Here is a 20,381-nt window from a genome sequence, read left to right as displayed (position 1 = left end):
AATCCCAGGCAAACATAGTCAGGGTGTTCCAAGCAAAATCTTTGATTCAGACTGGGCTTCTACAATTTACCTCAGGTTAAAAACAATGCCAATTCTTCCCCCCAATTCAAGAACTTCAACTACTAATAGTGTAAGTCTCAATTAATTGCTATTTTGTTTTGTTTTTATTAGAATTTAGAACAGTGTAGGAGAGGTGACAGGAAATGTCTCAGTTTCCTGAGGCTATTTATTGGGTCACTCCCCTCAACATTCTAAGGAAATTAGAATGAGCAAAATAAATTGCCCAGTCAAAAACTGTACTGTTTAAAGCAAACTGTTCTTGAGTAGCAGAAACTAGCTTTTCATTGCCCTTGAGCTTTTTTACAACTCTCATAAATTATAGATATCTGACAGTAAATCAAAAATCATTGCTGCCTATACATTTGCCAATAGATTTTGCCCAGTTCAACTGGCACCCCACACGCCATGGACAAAAATACAGCTTTGTCTATTTGTGAATTCATTTCAGCATTCCTTTATTCCACATAAATTTGTTCTTCTCTGCATTGTAACATCTGTCTGGTTCCTGATGGCAGTAAAATCCTTAACATGCTCCTTATATTTTTATGAAAATAATTTTACACTCGTGAAAATTATCCCTTAACACCAACAAAAACAATGCTGTATTTCTTAAGAGACCAAACTTCTGAAGTTTTCTTAAATTCGTTGTAAAGATTTAGCTTTAAACCAACTTCTTAATGTCATCAGAAAGTTTCAGATTTAATTAAAATACAATTTACTTTACTTAGAATGCATAATGAGATTGAATCTTACAAGTTATATTCTGATTAACACACTTAAGAAAATTAGAGTCTAAAAGGAATTCTAACAAAACCGCAACTAATAAGAAACCACTAACTGCTCCACATTTTTATGTTTTACTGGTCACCTTTTTTAGTCACCTGTTACATGACATTCTCAGCACATTAAATAGCTCAAATTAATATTTTGCCTTTCAGATACATTACCAAAAGGATCACTTTATAAACAATCTTAGAAATTCTCTGAATACTCAAAAAAATCCAAATGTTTGATCTTCACAGTGAGTTTAAGTGATATTTTTCCAAAAGGCAAATAGGCAAAGAGCCATAATTTTATTTGTACTATGGTATGCGTTAGACTTTGCATCTGCCCAAATTACATAGACCTTCCTAAGAACCTTTAAACTTGTAAAGTTTTACTCGAATTCTGAAGAGTTATAAATCTTTGGTCCTTTTACTTCTCCTTGTCACCCTTGTACCTGACCACATTGCTTCTACCACAGTCGAAGAGCATGGAGAGGAGCAAGAGCTCACAGAAAACACAAGAGCCATGAGACAGTCGTCTGGTCGCTAATGTTCCTGCAACATAATTTTCACTACATCAAAATACCACCTAGAAGTTGAAGATAAGAAAAATGTTTCATTTTACCTATGGAATTCTCATATACATCTGAATTGTAAAGAAGTTCATGTTGGAGAGGGATGAAATAAGGAGCAATTTCCTGAAAATTAAAATCCAAATACATATAGATAACTAAACAGAAATCAAAGATTGTCTTTCCCAACTGAGTATAACTTCCTGCCCACCCAGATGGCTAAAAAGCCTGCAGTGACTCCTCCTGTTGGGTCTACAATCTTTGGAGGAAACTACTGTCTTAGATACTGTAATTCTTACAGTAATAACACTTTAAATATTTAGCACTTTACTAGGGGTCGCAAAGAAGTCGGACACGACTGAGCAACTGAACTGATGCAGTTAATATATGCATAATTTCCAATTCTAAAAGCAACCTTACAAGTTAGCATCTATATCTTTAGAAGGAAAATGAGCTCAAAGAAGTTGAGAGAGTTGAACATACCATACTACTAATAATTAGAAAAACAGAATTGGGCGTAAGTCTGTTCAACTCCACAGCAAGTCTGGGCCATAAATTTTCACTAAGTCTCAAATTTAGACCACCAACTTAAGTTTAGTAACTATTATGCTATTTATAGGATTTTAGCCTATCAGTCTATAAAAAACAAGTATGTCCCAAAGATTACAAGAGGCCTTCTGCTATCCTGTGTTTATTTTGGTGAAATAGAAGTGAACACAGCATTTTGTCATCCTAAGATTATTCACTTTAGAGGATGTAAAAATCTTGCCTGGCTGTTTGTGCCACAAAATAAACCACTTTTGAAGACTGAAAAATTGCGTGAAATGAGCCAGGGTTGTTTTTTTTTTACATGATACGACTCCTAGACTTTTACAAGATTTCTTAGGCATTTTTAGGTAAAAGAATGGAACTAAATGTGCAGCTAAGGTCCACCCATTCGTATCTGTACTCTAGCGACTTTATTGCATTCTTCTCCAAATAGCTCATATTATGATAAATGACTACATAGCAAAAGAAATACCAGAACAGTCTCAGAATCTATAATAGTATAGACTTCCTAAAACAAATTAGCACAATGTCTTAGGTAATCTTGCCCATTTTAATTGACATTTAAATCCAATTCCATCAAAATCTAGCAAATCATTGTGTGCTAGTGTTTGCCCCTTTTATCCATTCTCAAAAGTATTCAAATACTTACCCCATGTTCCTGAGCAGCTGTGACAACTTTAAGGAGGACATCTTCCTCAACAAATGGTCTCACAGCATCGTGGATGATCACTACTTCTGGCTTTGAGAGTCTACAGTTGGGCTGATCCTCTGCCAGCGCTTTCAGACCATTAAAAATTGACCTGTGGCGGGTCACTCCAGCTTCAACCAGTGAGATACGTTTATGCTGATACCTCTGAATAATTCCCTTCATTGTTTCCATGTTCTCTCTGGTTACTGCCACAATAATGTCCTTTATCCAAGATACTCTGCAAGGAAAAGGATGCACACATTTCGTATCAGTTGATTCTTAAACAACGGAGTTAGTAACAAAACTGGGTTACCAATAAGTACAAACACATCTTCATAAGGACATTAAAAACTCAAAGTTATTAACTAACTCAATTTCATGCATTTTAATCAGGTCTAGTAAAAGGGTTAAGACTTTGAATTTTTCATACTGTAGATAGAAACACAAATATAAGTTGTGTTTTTCAATGCATAGTGTGAAAGTACCTTTATGATGAAACATAGATGTACCTTTATTGTAAAACAAAGATAAGATATATATATATATATATCTCATGCATTTCTTAGGGTAAAATTAAATAATTAGAATATACATCAGTAGATTGAAATAAAAAAATGTAAAACTATGCTTTTAGGTTGCTCTTTTTTCCTCCAAATAATTCTCTTCATTGCATAGGAACAATTCAAAGCACTTTTGAATTCTAGAAGTTCTGTCTCTTTGAGAAGTCCATCGAGTCAGCAACAAAGTTGGATCACTGAACTAAATTTGGCTTACATCAAGGTGAAATATTTTAGCTTAAATAGGGAAACGCAGCTAATTAAATCTGTTTAAGTATAAATCAGGCTTAAATAAAACAAAACATATATTAAGGAAATATAAAATTAAAGGAATTCATCTGTTGAGTTAGATACAAAACAGACCAGTTTTGTTCTGTTCTGAAACACTTTCTTCCAGACCGGGTGACACACAAACACTCTCCATCCACGGCACTGAGAGGCGGTGGCTGCAGGGGGGCTGGGCAGACCTCTCTGGAACACTAGTGCTAAGAGAGGCAAATACCATTATACACTCAGAGTTCTACAGCCGGCAGGCCCAAGCCAGGAAAACTGCCTCTGGCCGGTGTCATCAACTCTGATTAAAGGTCACTGTAAAATCTAAAGGCATTCTTTGCCTGTGAGATCCTACATGTTCATGCTAGACAGTTAAGTCTTATACTCACTTTTAAAGAGACAGAAGAAGGGTCTCAAAATGACTGAATAATGAAATTAACTATTGAACAATGAAAAATACTGGATTGCTTTGCTCAATAATTAACCATCTCCTGCCTTCTGCTATTGAACAAACCCACCCTGAAACCCAGAACTCCATTCTGCCTGTGGCTACAACAACACCGCACTGACGAATACAACCAAAACTTTACAGGCACACTATCCTTTCGTTTTAAGTCCATTCCCTTAACAAATGTTTGTTGAGCACTGAATAAATGATCAGCCTTGAGTACACACTGGAAATAGTTACAGAGGACACAAAGAACACCAGCAACTGCTAAGCTGCCGTCGAGAGGTCCAGACTTTAGGACCGCATGCGTTCCATTTTGACCAGCGTAGCGAAGGCCAAGATGATGCTCCCTAAGGAAGCAGAGTTTTCTCAAGAGGAGAGAGGCAGGAAAACAGACAAAAGGATTTGAAAGGAGAATGAGAGGGATGGTTTAAGCACAGGCCAAGCCAAGGTCCTGAGGAGCTAAGAGGAAATTCCCATGAAAAGGCCCAGGCAAGTGACAGGCTGGCCTACTCCACGGAATCCTCCAAGGCCACGTGAGAGGTGTTGGTCTTCAATCTTAAAAAGACCTCCAGGGGTGACCTCCCTGGAGGTCCAGTGGTTAAGGTTCCACCTTCCAATGCAGGGGGTGCAGGTTTGATCCCTGGTTAGGGAGCTATGATCCCACATGCCTTGAGGACAAAAAAACAAAACGTAAAACGGAAGCAATGTTGTAACAAAATCAACAGAAGACTTTAAAAAGATGGTCCACATCAAAAAAATTCTTAAAAAGAGAGAGTAACAGGAATCCTTAGAAAAGCTTTATGCAGGACATTTACACCCAAATTAACAGTCACTTCCCCCAGGGTTCTAAGCACTGTTCAATGACAAAATGGAAATCGTGGCAGTCAAAATAATAACTCTGGAATGACATCATCTAACTCCCAAAACCGAGAATATGTAACATTACCTAAAAAAGGAACTTTGCATATATAATTAAGTTAAGGATCCTGAATTGGAGAGACCCATCAGGGCTATTTGGTAAGTCCAACAAAACCACAAGAATCCAACAGGGAAAGAAAGACAAAAGGGTTGAGGGACAAAGTGTGGGAACAGAAGCATCAGTCATTATGACATAGGATCATAAGTCCCAGCAGCGTTTCCCTGGCGGTTCAGTGGTCAAGAATCCACCTGCCAATGCAGGAGACACAGGTTTGATCCCTGGGTCAGGAAGATCCCCTGGAGAAGGGAATGACAACCCACTTCAGTATTCTTGCCTGGAGAATCCTATGGACAGAGGTGCCTAGTAGGCTACAGTCCACGGGGTCACAGTCAGTCAGACACTACTTAGCAACTAGGCAACAAAAAAAAGTCCCAGAATCTGAGAGAGCAAATGGACTGCCACCTGGCAAGTAAACAGACTGTACCTAAAAGACTCCAAAAAGAGCATAGCGCTGCTAATACCTTTATTTTAGCCTTATGAAACTGATTTTTTTACCTCTGACATCCAAAAGGTTAAGAATGTATTTAATATTACTTTAAGCCACTGAGTTCATGGAAATGTTTATAGGAGCAACTGCTACTGCTGCTGCTAAATCGCTTCAGTCGTGTCCGACTCTGTGCGACCCCAGAGATGGCAGCCCACCAGGCTCCCCCGTCTCTGGGGCTCTCCAGGCAAGAACACTAGAGTGGGTTGCCATTTCCTTCTCCAATGTATGAAAGGGAAAAGTGAAAGTGAAGTCGCTCAGTCGTGTCCGACTCTTAGTGACCCCATGGACTGCAGCCTACTAGGCTCCTCCATCCATGGGATTTTCCAGGCAAGACTACTAGAGTGGGGTGCCATTGCCTTCTCTAGCAGCTACTAATTTAAGAGCATAAACTTTACCCTGACTGCAAGATGGAGAATAGATTGGGTAGACAAAGGATGCAGATAGACTAGGTTGAAGTCTATCTGAATAGAGGCTCCTGCTGAAGTCTGGTGCAAGACAATAATGGTAGCCTGGCTATCAGATGGAGGTTGTGGATGAGAGATATTAATAGTAATCTTCCTGATTTAGTGGCAATAATCCTCCTGAGTCAGTAAGAAAGATGGGCAAAATAAATCATTTATCATGTAACATGAAATAGCTAACATCGATTAACTTACTAAGTCTTAAGCATTAGTCATCTTTTAACTCACATAATCCTCATGCTGTATACTGTCTCACATGGGAAAGAAACATCAGAAGGAGCTGATACTCAAATATCTTTATTTTCCTATATTGCCATCTGATGCCAAAAACAACCTGAAAACAAAAAATTACCATTTTCCATCAAAATACAGCATTCTATCTTCTAGAATGTAGGCTCCATGACAGCAAGGACAACATGAGTGTTGCCCATTGCTTTGCACCTAGAAGGTACTTGATAATTATTTGGTACTCAATAAAAATGTTGGTCTGACACATCTACCAGCATCTTACAATAAAGCATAGTTCCAAGGATTATGAAAACACAGAAAGCTCTCCTCATCAACCTGAAGAGAGAATGAAAAGCAATGAAAATGCCTTCGTGGGCAATGTCACTTGTTGCTTGTTTTGATGAGTCTGACTCTTTATTCTGATTTCTAGATTCTAAGGGTTCCCAGGGGCTTCCCTGGTAGCTCAGATGGTAAAGAATCCACCTGCAATGCAAGAGACCTGGGTTCCATCCCTGGGTTGGGAAGATTCCCTGGAGGAGGGCATGGCAACCCACTCCAGTATTCTTGCCTGGGAAATCTTATGGACAGAGGAGCCTGGCAGGCTACAGTCCATGGGGTCACAGAGTCAGACACAACTGAGCAATTAACACTATCACATACCATCACTGTCAAAGATCCAAGGATGGCTGGGACTACTAATGATTTGTCAGGCACCTTGGGGAAACTGTAATCACAAACAAAGCAAAGCAACAACCGTCACAGAATACAGACCAGAAAATATGCAGTTATCTGTGTAGGCAATAAGAAGGATTGTGGAAGATGACTAAGTATGAGTTGATCTGGGCTTCACCAGTGGCTCAGCAGTAAACAATCCACCGGCAATGCAGGAGCTGCAGGAAACTAGGGTTCGATCCCTGGGTCAGAAAGATCCCCTGGAGGAGGGCATGGCAACCCACTCCAATACTCTTGTCTGGAGAACTCCATAGACAGAGGAGCCTGGCGGACTATGGTCCGTGAAGTCACAGAGAGTCAGACACGACTGAAGCAACTTAGCAAGCATGCAGGCATGGGTTGCTCTTTGTTTTGTAATCCATCTATCCCCAACCTATCGCTGCAAACTTGGCAACTGTCAGAACTTCCATCCTAAATCTTACACTGTTGACTTCCCTGGTGGTGCAGTGTTTAAGAACCTGCCTTGCAATGCACAGGACACAGTTTCAATCCCTGGTCTGGCAAGATTCCATATGCCACAAGGAAACTAAGCCCAAGCACCACAGCTACTGCGCCTGTGTGCCCTAGAGCCTGTGCTCTGCAATGAGAAGCACGGCAGTGAGAATCCAGCTCACTGCAACGAAGACTAGCCCTTCATCTCCTTCACTAAGCTGCCAACTCACAGAAAGCAAAGGCGATACCCCAGAGTGTGGCTCATACTAAGCTTTCAGTAATATTAATAGGAGCAAAAGCAGCTAAGATATATTCACTGTTTACTAAGTACCATGCACTATTTGGAGCCTGTGCCTCTAATAGTTCACTTAATATTCACATCGGCTCTGAATGAAGTCACTATTATCTTCATTTCACAGATGGGGCAATGACCTGCCCACAATGATACAGCTATAAAGTGACAGGACTTGGGTATACCCCTATCTGACTTGGGAGCTCACACTCTTAATGTCTATAAAAGCACTAACACTGAGCAGTCATAAAATCCATCAGAGGAAAAAAAAGTCATGTCTGGATCACCATGTCCCCAGAAATTCATTTACTGTGAACATTACCGCTGCATTTGTAGTCAAAAATGGTCAAGTTTATTTCTTAAGATTTAAGCAAATCTCAGTATTTCTTCTTTCATTCATTTAGTCATTCATCAAACATCCAGTAAGCATCTGTCATTTGCCAGACATTAAACTAGACACTGGTGATCTGGTAACAAAGAATTCCTGACCTCACAAACTATATACCAAGAAATATCTGTTAAATGAACCAGTAGATAAGAGAAATCTTACACTATTAGGAATTAAAATATGCTCTTGAGTTTTATTAGGAGGACATCACATTGAGTTTGCTTTTTTAAATAGAGAAGTTTTAAGTACATGTTCAGCTGTATCAGTGAACAGGATTTTCTTCTACGACAAGCACTTAACCTACTCACCTTTTACCTTCCATAGTCTACTCTATCAAAAAGTTTAAAGCAACTTTTAAAGAAATGTTGCTTTTTTGATCAAAAGTCACATGAGATTAAATGTTAAAACAGAATAATTAAGAGGGAGAAAGACAGGACATTACTTGACAATTGTCATTCAAATATATCTTTTGTGAGTTAATGAACACCCACAGGTAAATCCCAATTTTAGTAGAATGCCTTAAAATAGCTATAAAATGATTACCTATGTTCTATCTATAGTATCAAATGGAAAGAAGTCCAATAAAGTAAAATGTAGATTATGCAGATATACTTGTGGCCTTAGATCATTCCAAACAATTTTTATGAGGTTCTGAACAGAAAAACGTCTTAAACGAATATTTCTCAAACTGCAGATTTCAAAACCCATTAGGAGCAGGAGTGCAAGCTCAGTCATGTCTGGCTCTTTGAGACTCCATGGACTGTAGCCAACCAGGCTCCTTTGTTAATGGAATTTTTCAGGCAAGGATACTGAGTGAGTTGCCATTTCATACTCCAGAGGATCTTCCCAACCCAGGGATCGAACTCAACATCTCTTGTGTCTCCTGCACTGACACGTGGATTCTTGAGCACTGGTGCTACCTGGAACCCGTTAAAGTATCATCAGATCAATTTCCTAAGTTTAGCCCAACAGTTTTGCATAAATAGTAATTAATAGAAAAGTGAAAACAGAATGTATAGCAAGTAATAAGGATAAATACTGTTCATGAAATTCTCTCAAATTTGTTGTATGCAGTCACGTATGTGTCATTAAATCATGAGCAAAATCTTGTAAGAATAGGTCACAATGAAAAAGTTCAGAAAAATGTTTTAGCCAGCTCTTAAGAGATAATGGGCTTGTTATGCTGTTTTGTTCAGCAACCAAGCATACACCCAGCACTTGCAAGCCCTTGTAAGTACTGTTTGTGTTTCAGAGGATTTATTCACATACTTTTCTAGTTATAGAATTAAAAGCCTTTTACAGTATTAAAATTTAATAATGTAGAATCAGGAGACTAAGAAAGGCCTTAAGTACCTCACACAGTGCACAGTGAACAAATATTTGCTGAATAAATGGATCTGGCCGACCTCCTTAGCTGAAGGCAAGTCCACACCGAACCCCCTGTGTAGCTGGATTTTATCAAGTTCTGAATATTTCCTTCCCAGCACATTCCATAGGCAATTACAGACCTAACCTCAAGTTTCATTACACCTACAGACATTTTGAGGAAAAAACACAGTATGCCAGATATTATTTTCTCTCAGAATATTTTAAGAGTATATTGAAATATATTTCTATCAATATGTGTATTATATTTTTAAAAGAAGTATTACAGGTAGATTCTGCTCAGACAGTTCAGCAAGATCAGTTGAAAACAGATTTAAACAAATGCTTTTTAAAAACAGATGGAAAAATCAGGCCCTGTTAATACCCCTTAAGTGCTCTCACCCAGGCCGCAGAAGTTTGGCCTCCAGGGAGAGGGGCAGCTGTGACTCATCGCCCGGACACTCACCATGGAAATCAGGCCTCGGGATCGTCCTGTGGCCATCATTCCTCCTCCTCCTAATCCATCCTGATATTTTATTATTTTTTTTAATTTAAACTTATTTATTTTAATTGGAGGCTAATTACTTTACAATGTTGTATTGGTTCTGCCACACATCAACATGAATCCACCACGGGCGTACACGTGTTCCCCATCCTGAACCCCCCTCCCATCTCCCTCCCCATACCATCCCTCCGGGTCATCCCAGTGCACCAGCCCCAATCCTGATATTTCACAAGTAAAATACTGAATTGGTGTGAAGGGGCTGGCTCCTCACTGCCTTGACACATCTCTTTAATGTGGCCCATGAAGGCTTCCAGTGGTCAAGCCCAAAATACCAGTCCTGGTCTTCTCTTTTGTCTCACAAGGGCCCCGGGGAAGCCAATGGGAATGTAAATCTCCAATCACCTGATCTCTTCAAAACTCCGTTTCTTCTAAGATATAGGCCTCTTCCTTCACCTGATTCAGACTTAACCTTTTCATTAATGAAGCACTCAGACAAAAATTTTAACTCAAATTTAGGTATCTGAGCAATCACTCAAAAACAACCTTAATTCATCTCTTTTTCTGAATCCTTAATACAACTAATCACTAAAAACTGCCAATTCCCGTCTTCAAAATATTTCTCCTATGTTCCCTACTCCATTCCTACTTTCAGCTTAATGAAAGCTATCCATATTGCTCATTTGGATTAACAGTTATTGCTTTCTATTCTCTTACTCTAACAGTTTGTAGTGGTTTTCAGGAATTCAGTGGGACAGAACAATTTTTTTAAGTACACAAAAAATATTAAAGAAAATTTCAGAAGATCAAATAAGCCAGACGTTAACACATTGAAAAACACCATGGAGTCTTAAACTATTACTAAAAACGGACTTTCATCAATCTTTCAAGTAATAAAAAAGCAAGCTAGTCTCAATCACAAAATCCATGGTTGCCATAACATACAAATTGACAAAATGAATTTTTCATCTGGAGTTATCAGACTCATGGAGACCAACTCATATTAACCAAATTAAAAGGCTCTGAAACATGAATCTGAATGCCAACGTATTAATGTACAATGATATACATTACTACCACAATGTCTGGAAAACTGTTTGATCAACACAACAGCAAATTTTCTTCCTATAAAAGATTTCTATGGAAAGCCAATTTATAATAATGTTTTTTGATGAGCATGAAACCTTATCAAGGAACATCTTAAGCAGTGTCCTCAAGAACTCAGGAAGCCTCAGGAGCTATGGAGAGAGAGAAGTGTGCCTGAATTTGTTCAAATCTATGGTCACAGGAATTTCTACCCAGCCCACCATCAGCATGAGTCTGAATAAATACGGCCAAAGTTTGCTTCTCTTTTTTGCTTTCATTGTAGTTGTCATTTGACTCTATTTAACTATTCCAGGTTAACTTTCTTTAAGTATTTGAAGCCAGAAATTAGAGTGCTAGCCGGAATTTTTACTTTCTCTTTCAGACCTGGGAATATATATTTTTTAATCAGTAAAATGTAGCTATCACTTGATCCATTGTGAGTAGATTCCACAACTTAATTGTCAGAGCTTTATGCCCCTGCCAATAATACCACTATCACATGATTTCTTACAGCAGTGATTCCTTTTACAAACTCAGGTTATAGTTATATAAAGGATTAATACCCTTGACCTCAGTATCTCATTAACAAAAAGGAAAAAAAATCAAAGTTCTCTTTAAGTTATAATCTGTGATTCAATTTATATTTTATTTCCCCCTAAAAAGCCAAAGAAGGCAATGGCACCCCACTCCAGTACTCTTGGCTGGAAAATCCCATAGATGGAGGAGCCTGGTAGGCTGCAGTCTATGGGGTCACTAAGAGTCCGATACAACTGAGCGACTTCACTTTCACTTTTCACTTTCATGCATTGGAGAAGGAAATGGCAACCCACACCAGTGTTCTTGCCTGGAGAATCCCAGACACGGGGGAGCCTGGTGGGCTGCCGTCTATGGGGTCACATAGAGTCGGACATGACTGAAGCAACTTAGCATTAGCATTAGCAAAAAGCCAGAATGAAACTTTAAAACTTCTAAAAATGTTTTTAATCAACTTCTGAAAGACCTTTGTTCTTAGTACAACCTACAAATTATTTTACATTTGGTCCTTTCAGTATAATGTCTATAATGCAGAGATCTGAACAAGCTGTATAATCTCGGTATACTAAACACATATATACTGCTACACATATAAAGGCTAATTGTAATATACAGCCACACTAAACTAGTTTGGATAGACGTGGAGCCTCCATCTCACCAGTTAAAGCCTTTCATCAATATGTCTGAGATCTGTGTGAGTTCAGGGATTCTTTTAAATCTCATTTAATCTGATCATTAAAGAAATTTCAATGGCACACAAGTAAAAGGTGGCTAGACTAGAAAAAAAAAAAAAAGTGTATTTTCCCAATTTCAACTGAAGCAGAAAAACAATATGAAGTCCCAGACGGTTCACAAGGCAAACCTCTCAATGTCTCCTCCAACTTCTCAATTTTGCAAAGATAGGTGCTTTAATGTGAAGCATGTTTGAAAAGTAAAGGACTTCCTTTAGTCTGCCCTTGGCACTAAGGATCTCATTGGAAAATGAGACCCTTGCTCTTAATTTCTCTATGGCCATGGAGCACTTCACTTGGCCACTGGTGATGCCTCCAGTGTTCTGACAAGTATCTATCTGGCAGTCTAGTAAGGTTTCAACCAGCTGTCTCTACAACTGGACACAGTTGCTCTCTCTCTGCCCTGTCTTAAACAGTACTTTTAATTCCTGGGCCTTTCCAGGGTTCTACGACTTCCATCAACTTGTTTCCTTCACAGCTCTTCTACCTGACAGCTGTGCCTCCACTTCCTTAGGCCCGCTGAAATGTATGGGTTCTAGACTGCCTTTCTTCCAGAGATTGTTGTTCTCTTCCCTGCTCCCTTTCGCTTTCATGTTTCCATTGTGGGGCCATACAGTTTCACTTGCTTTGGGTAGGTAAGTCGACATGTAATAAATGTTTACATGGCATTGTTCCACTGAAAACTAAACTAGTCATGCTTCTTAACATTTCCCTATCCTATTTCAGGGCCAAACTTGAGGGGTGGAGCCTCCTTCTAAGTCCTCATCGGTTTGTCTTTAAGTTGGTCCTCAGGACCAAAAGAGAAGAGCTTCCATAATTTACTCTTCGGGATGAAATGCCCTAGGTCTTTAGCACCATGCTCTAGGAAAACTATTATCAGTCTTGTGGAACCCCATTCTTTAACCAATACAATGGCTTTCATTTGGCAAACGGCTAGGAAGCACCCATATATACCCCCTGTAACACAAGGTTTCCAAGGATCTCCTGAGACATACCCCAACATAATCATATTCCATCAATTCTTCACGCACTGTAATAGGACCAAGAATGATCTCTGTTTCAAAATAGAGGTTCTGATTAGTTATTATTCCTATTAGGATTTTATTACTGCTGTGACCGAATTGGGCTTTCCTGATGGCTCAGTTGGCAAAGAATCCTACCTGCAATGCAGGAGCCCCAGATTCATTCCCTGGGTGGGAAGGTCCCCTAGAGAAGGATACTGCAACCCACTCCAGTAATTCTTGCCTGGAGAATCCCATGGACAGAGGAGCCTAGTGGGCTACAGTCCATTGGGTTGCAAAGAGTGATCGAATTAAGTAAAAATCGAAAAAAAAGTCTTATTTTTAATTCAACAAGGCCGTCCCAGAATTCTTTTTCTTTAAAATTGATACTTTTAAAAATATACACCTAACTCATTCCACGTTGGCTTCTGGAAGTTTAACCACCACAGCAACACTTATGTGGACCTTTGTACTTCTCCCCCACTTCCAATCCCTCCAGCTGCACCCCAAAATCCACATCACGCACACAGGGCCCAGAGTTAGAACTAAACGTCCCCAGCCCTAACCCAAGCACTCCCGAGGGCGACTCCACGGGCCGGCGTCTGTGGGGCCTCTCCAGGCTCCCGTTCCGTGAAGGGCTAACAGGAATGGCCCCCGAGCTGGAGGGTCCGAGCCGGGGGAGTTCAGCCCTGCAGTCCGCCCAGGGCGGGCGCCAGCGCGAGCGCAGCCCCAGGGGCAGGTGCGGCGCGCGGGCCGCCCTAGGCGGGAGGGCGGGGAGCGGCGGGCCGGGGACCGCGAGGCGAGCCCGGCGCCGCCTTACCTCTCCAGGGCCTGCAGGGTGTAGCTGATGAGCGGCCTCTCCAGGATGGGGCAGAACTGCTTCGGGGTGGGGACGCCCATCCTCTCCCCGCTACCCCCCGCCGGCAACACGGCCGCCACAGCCGGCGCGCGACACCCGGCTTCGGCCCCGAAGCGGCTCAGCGAGGAGGCCGAGGCCGCCGCGTCCGCGCCGCGCAAGCCACGCAGGCGAGGCCCCGGCTCCGCGGGCCCGGAGCCGCCAGGCGGCCCTAACTCCATGGCGGCGGGCGGCGCGGCGCGCCCCGCTCGCCGGGGTCCACTCGGGGCCTCGGCCGGGGTCGTGCGGGAGAGGCCGGGCGGGGTCAGAGCGGGTACACGGACAGCGCCCACCCGAGCCGCGCGGGCCTGGCCGCCCCACGTCCCCAGGGGAGGATCTAGCTGCCAGTCTTCCCTCTCGGCGCGTCTTCGGCCTCAGTCCCGAGCCCAGCGCCCCCGGGAGGGCTGAGTTTCCCGGCTCTCGCCTTCTCCGGCAGGCCCAGCAGCCCCCGCAGGTGTCAGCTCTCCCTAAGTGCCTACGGGTCTCCTTAACCTAACAGCTGTGCTCAGGCCGTAGAGGTCAGGTCTCCCTCCCATTCCCTCTCTCCTCGGAGAGATTTAAAGAGATTTGGATGGGAGTCACGAGATGGGCCAGAGAGATGTAGATGTACATCTCGATTATCTTTCATTCCGTTCGTGAGGCTTCCTGGCTCCTCAAGTAAAGACAGGTGGACGGACAAATATGAAGTATCATTGAGTCAAACTGCCGCGGTTACCAAATTTGTCTGCAAATCGGAAACACCTGGGGAGCTCAAAAAACGCTGACTGGTATGTCCCACCCTCAGAGACTGGGTTTAATTGGCCTGAGCTTTGGAATGATTTTAAAGATCCCCAGGTGATTCTAATGAGCAGGCACGATTTTTTTTTGAAACCACGAAGCCAAAGCAGTAATACTAATAATTGCTGAGTAGTCGGCACACAGTATCTCATTTAATCTCCAGGAGAACCCATCTATTGCCATTCCACTTATACACAGGCGGAAACAAAGTTCACTGTTTAAATAACTTGTGTAAGATTGCACCCTTAATGGCCTTTGCCCAAAAGTACAGCCAGAGTTGAAGAATTCCAGGGCCAAAGCCTATCATGCCCTTATTTAGTTCTGTCTTTGATAGCAGTGTTTACCTTGAAAATGTACTGAAATATTTGGAGTGTCGAAGCAGACTGTATTAGGTCTCTGGAATGTAAACTCCTTGAGGGCAGGGTCCTTACTTTTTTGGTTTGGGTACTGTCCTGGAATATAAGTGAAGCTTAATAAATACTTACTGAATAAGCTACAAATTCAGTGAATGATAGTCGAAGTATATATAATTAAATATTTGCTAATTTATGTTTATAACTAATCTTATATTAGTTAATATAAGATTCATTAAAAAGGAATCTTTTATATATTATCAGGTTATAATATTCCAATTCAGTATTTTTAGCCATTTTCCCAGTTTAGAATAAAGCATACAAAATTAAGATTTACCTTTCTACTCTTATTGTCTTTTATTTGATCTTATTATTAAAAGCACTATCAGTTTCAGATCGGTTGCTTTTATTATAATTAATCTTTAGCTCTGTTCTACTTAAATTTTGTCAGGTCACTAACTCTTAGCCAAAAAGTAGGCTTCATAATACACTTGACTTTGTAGCACTACCACTCCTGTGTCTAGACTACAGTATGCGTTCAGTTAATATATGTTGACTAATTGGGTGGATAAATGAATAACTGAGTCTATCTACAGAGACAAAAAAGCAAATCAAATTATTGTTTCTATTAATATTGATCTTTAAACCTCACTTTTTTAATCTAATGGTGGAGCTAATGCTATTCTTCATTTTCTTAGTCTTAAGCAAAAATATCATAGTAATAAAATTCTTGTTATATTAATTTCTATATAATCATTAATATAATTAAACTTTGAAAATTTAACCAGAATATTATTTTATTGATTTAGTTCTCTTCTTCAAGTAACTTTGCTCTGATCACTGTGAACTCATAGATCTTACATACTATACCGTAATGATGTTTAATAGACAGACTTGTACTGAACGAAAAAGGACAGACTTTATTTGTATATAGCAATATGAGAAGCAAAGATGAGAAGCAAAGTTTTTGTTCTATGTCTTTCTATATAAATATAAATAATTAGTTCTTTATTTTATATTCTTTGCATAGGGGATGTAGTTTCCATGTTGCTTTATACTGAAGGGGAGCAAAATATGCCACTTCAGCATATTGACTACTTTAAAGTTACTTAAGAAATATCATGAGCAAGACGGACATTCTGACCCTCATTTGTCCTCCTGAAAGCAGGAAATAAATCCCTCATATGAAAATACCTTGTAGCAGCAGAGAGACATCCTTATCACTATAGGTAGGGAATTCAGGGCAGAGCAGAGTATATAAACACACCTGGTTACTTCTTCATTAATTAACTTTTCCAAGCCCCTCTATTTTGTCAATTCCTCACAAATGTATTGCTCCTCAGTCTAAAAGGTATGGAAGCTGCTTTAGTTACTTCTTACTACTTTGGGGTTCCCATACATGCAAAATTAAACTTGGTTTTCTCCTGTTGATCCATCTTAGGTTAATTTAATTATTAGGCCAGCCAGACAACCTAGAATCGATGAAGGAAGAAGTTCCACTAAAAGTTATAGCAGCCACATTATAAGACTATTTTCCCTGTAGTAGATATTTAATAATGTCCCTCCTTCGTATTTGAGGGTTCTGATCTGCAGAGTCAACCATTTCATCAAACTCCAAACCTGTGGATACAGAGAAGGGATTGTATCCATCATTTAATATAAGGAACTGGAGCAGCTGCAGATTTTGGTATTTGTGGGGTCTGGAACCAATGCCATGTGGATACTGATGGACAACTGTACATACCCTGGAAAGTAAGATCCTCTGTGATACATTGGTAATAAGTACTGTAAGAGTTTAGAAAAAATAAAACCCAAACTGTATAATAGGACTTCCCAGGTGGCGCTAGTGGTAAAGAACCCACTTGTCAATGCAGGAGACGTGAGAGACACAGGTTTGATCCCTAGGTTGGGAAGATCCCCTGGAGGAGGGCATGGCAACCCACTCCAGTATTCTTGTCTGCAGAATCCCATGGACAGAGGAACCTAGTGGGCTATAGTCCATGGGGTCACAAAGAGTCAGACACGACCAAGAACTTAGCAGGCACACAGGTATTATAATGTAGAGTAAGCAGAAGGGAGCAGTTCTTGGCGTGGTTTTTTGATCTGGGCTTCTGTGATAATAGCGGCCTCCCAAAGATGTCCGTGTCCTAACCCCTGATACCTGTGCAGGACACCTAATAAAAGGGTGGTGCAGCCGAGCAAGAACTCAGCTCAAGTTCTTGCCATGGAAAGAATGTTCTGGATTATCCTTGTGGGCTCAATGTAAACCCAAGGGCCCTTATAAGTGGGAGGTCAGAACTAGAGAAGGAAGTGTGAAGATGAAAGAGAGTGTTGGAGTGATACAGGGCTAGGAGCCAAGGCATTTGGAAATCTTCTGGAAGCTGGGTTAAGTAAGGAACCAGATTTTCCTCCTAGAGATTCTGGAGGAACATGCATTCAGAACACTAAGGTGATAAATTTATTTTAAGTCACAAAATTTGTGGTAATCTCTTACAACAATTGGATACTAACATGACTTCATACTCGGGGAGCTTCACATATATACATTGACTATCATCTCCAAATGAAGTTATGCTGCTGCTGCTGCTGCTAAGTCGCTTCAGTCGTGTCCAACTCTGTGTGACCCCGTAGATAGCAGCACACTAGGCTCCCCCATCCCTGGGATTCTCCAGGCAAGAACACTGGAGTGGGTTGCCATTTCCTTCTCCAGTGCATGAAAGTGAAAAGTGAAAGTGAAGTCACTCAGTCATGTCCAACTCTTAGCGAGCCCATGGACTGCAGCCCACCAGACTCCTCCATCCATGGGATTTTACAGGCAAGGGTACTGGAGTGGGGTGCCATTGCCTTCTCCGAAATGAAGTTATACATAGTTTGAAATACATTGATGTGAAAAAGGAAAACTGTTTATTCTACTTTATGTCCCATACCTAGGCCCTAAATGCACTCTGCCTTTTAAAAATTATTTATTTATTCATTTTTGGCTGCAGTGAGTCCTCATTGCTGCATGGACCTTTCTGGAGTTGTGGTGAGCGAGGGCTACTCTCTAGTGGCAGTGCACAGGCTTCTCATTATGGTGGCTTCTCTTATTGTGACGCACAGGCTCCCTGCACACAGACCTCAGGAGTTGTAGCACATGGACTTCGATGCTCCACCACATGTGAAATCTTCCCAGACCAGGGATCAAACCATGTCGCCTGCACTGGTAGGCAGATTCTTTACCATTGAACCACCAGGGAAGTTCCTGACTTTTTAAATAAATCCTGTAATTATCTTTAATTATAAATCCTGAATAACACTTTGCAACCCCATGGACTGTATAGTTCATCCAGGCCAGAATACTGGAGTGGGTAGCCTTTCCCTTCTCCAGGGGATCTTCCCAACCCAAGGTTCAAACCCAGGTCTCCCACATTGCAGGAGGATTCTTTACCAGCTGAACCAGAAAAGCTTTATGATAAATATATACCACAACTTCATGACCTCACTTTGACTTGTCTTTTTCTTTGAATGAATATAAAATTACCCATTAAGTGGAAGTGGCTCTCCTCTTTATATTTGAAAGGCCTAAAATTCTGTTTTCTGGGTTGTTTCTACTTGTCAGTATACCACAGAATATTTACCTAGGGGAATTTATTATTATTATTCTTGCAGAATTTTAGATCAAATTGGGTTAATTTTTCTAGTGTTAATTGAAGCACAATTAGCACTGCCAGTCACTCCCCACCTCCCCAACCACATTGTTTTAATAGCATTTCTAGAGGTTATTTGGGGTGTCGCTCATAAGTGCTAATGAACATGGCTTATCCTTTAACTCTGCTGAAATCAGAGCCAAACAAAATAAATAACAGGTCAGCCCCAGCATTTCTGTCAGCCCCATGAATTCCATTTCCTGTTTTTCTATTGTGTATCTTATGTAAATGAGACAGTCCATCAACCTCTGATCTTTAACTCATTTTTATACATAAGAAACGTAATGCTCTGAACTGAGGTCTTTCTGTGGATAATTCAAAGTAAACACCACATGGCAAAAAATTATTTTCTTTGACTTTCTCAATATTTCTTACAAAGTTATTTATCAACTGTCTCAACTCTTTACTTTGTTTCCTGAATAGCTAAAAAGTAAAAGAGTGGTGAATATTTAGCCTTAGGACTGAATGATAAATTTGACATCATTAATGCTACTGAAGTTTAACTTTTCGTAAAAATAATTTGGGGACCATTGCTAATATATGTAGTATTTCTTGTATCGTTTATATAATATAATCATTTCAGTTCGGTTCAGTCGCTCAGTCGTGTTGACTCTTTGCGACCCCATGAATCGCAGCACACCAGGCCTCCCTGTCCATCACCAACTCCCATAATTCATTCAGACTAACGTCCATCGAGTCAGTGATGCCATCCAGCCATCTCATCCTCTGTCATCCCCTTCTCCTCCTGCCCCCAATCCCTCCCAGCATCAGAGTCTTTTCCAACGAGTCAACTATTTGCACGAGGTGGTCAGAGTACTGGAGTTTCAGCTTTAGCATCATTCCTTCCAAAGAAATCCCAGAGCTGATCTCCTTCAGAATGGACTGGTTGGATCTCCTGGCAGTCCAAGGGACTCTCAAGAGTCTTCTCCAACACCACAGTTCAAAAGCATCAATTTTTCAGCGCTCAGCCTTCTTCACAGTCCAACTTTCACATCCATACATGACCACAGGAGAAACCATAGCCTTGACTAGATGGACCTTTGTTGGCAAAGTAATGTCTCTGCTTTTCAATATGCTATCTAGGTTGGTCATAACTTTCCTTCCAAGGAGTAAGCGTCTTTTAATTTCATGGCTGCAGTCACCATCTGCAGTGATTTTGGAGCCCCCCAAAATAAAGTCTGACACTGTTTCCACTGTTTCCCCATCTATTTCCCATGAAGTGATGGGACCAGATGCCATGATCTTCATTTTCTGAATGCTGAGCTTTAAGCCCACTTTTTCACTCTCCACTTTCACTCTCATCAAGAGGCTTTTTAATTCCTCTTCACTTTCTGACATAAGGGTGGTGTCATCTGCATATCTGAGGTTATTGAGATTTCTCCTGGCAATCTTGATTCCAGCTTGTGTTTCTTCCAGTCCAGCCTTTCTCATGATATACTCTGCATATAAGTTAAATAAGCAGGGTGACAATATACAGCCTTGACGTACTCCTTTTCCTATTTGGAACCAGTCTGTTGTTCCATGTCCAGTTCTGACTG

At 40.8% G+C, this 20,381-nt stretch overlaps 1 protein-coding gene across 6 annotated transcripts in view; it reads right to left on the bottom strand.

Annotated features, from left to right (window-relative positions):
* The window catches only part of ISPD (isoprenoid synthase domain containing), a 373,438-nt gene extending 358,680 nt beyond the window's left edge, over positions 1–14,758 (bottom strand). Inside the window, exons 1-2 of one of the 6 annotated variants that reach the window (XM_027540014.1) lie at positions 13,953–14,758; positions 2,595–2,871 (exon numbers count right to left, since the gene is read on the bottom strand). In XM_027540014.1, coding sequence (XP_027395815.1) covers positions 2,595–2,871; positions 13,953–14,209 — 534 coding nt within the window. In that variant the 5' untranslated portion in view covers positions 14,210–14,758. The remainder of the gene's footprint in view (positions 1–2,594; positions 2,872–13,952) is intronic. The other 5 variants (XM_027540018.1, XM_027540013.1, XM_027540017.1 and 2 more) reach the window with 5 other exon arrangements.
* Between the last annotated feature and the right edge of the window lie 5,623 nt (positions 14,759–20,381).

Source organism: Bos indicus x Bos taurus, chromosome 4 (genome assembly GCF_003369695.1).
Source record: "Bos indicus x Bos taurus breed Angus x Brahman F1 hybrid chromosome 4, Bos_hybrid_MaternalHap_v2.0, whole genome shotgun sequence".
Lineage (NCBI taxonomy): Eukaryota > Metazoa > Chordata > Mammalia > Artiodactyla > Bovidae > Bos > Bos indicus x Bos taurus.
This window is presented reverse-complemented; position numbering and strand designations above follow the sequence as displayed.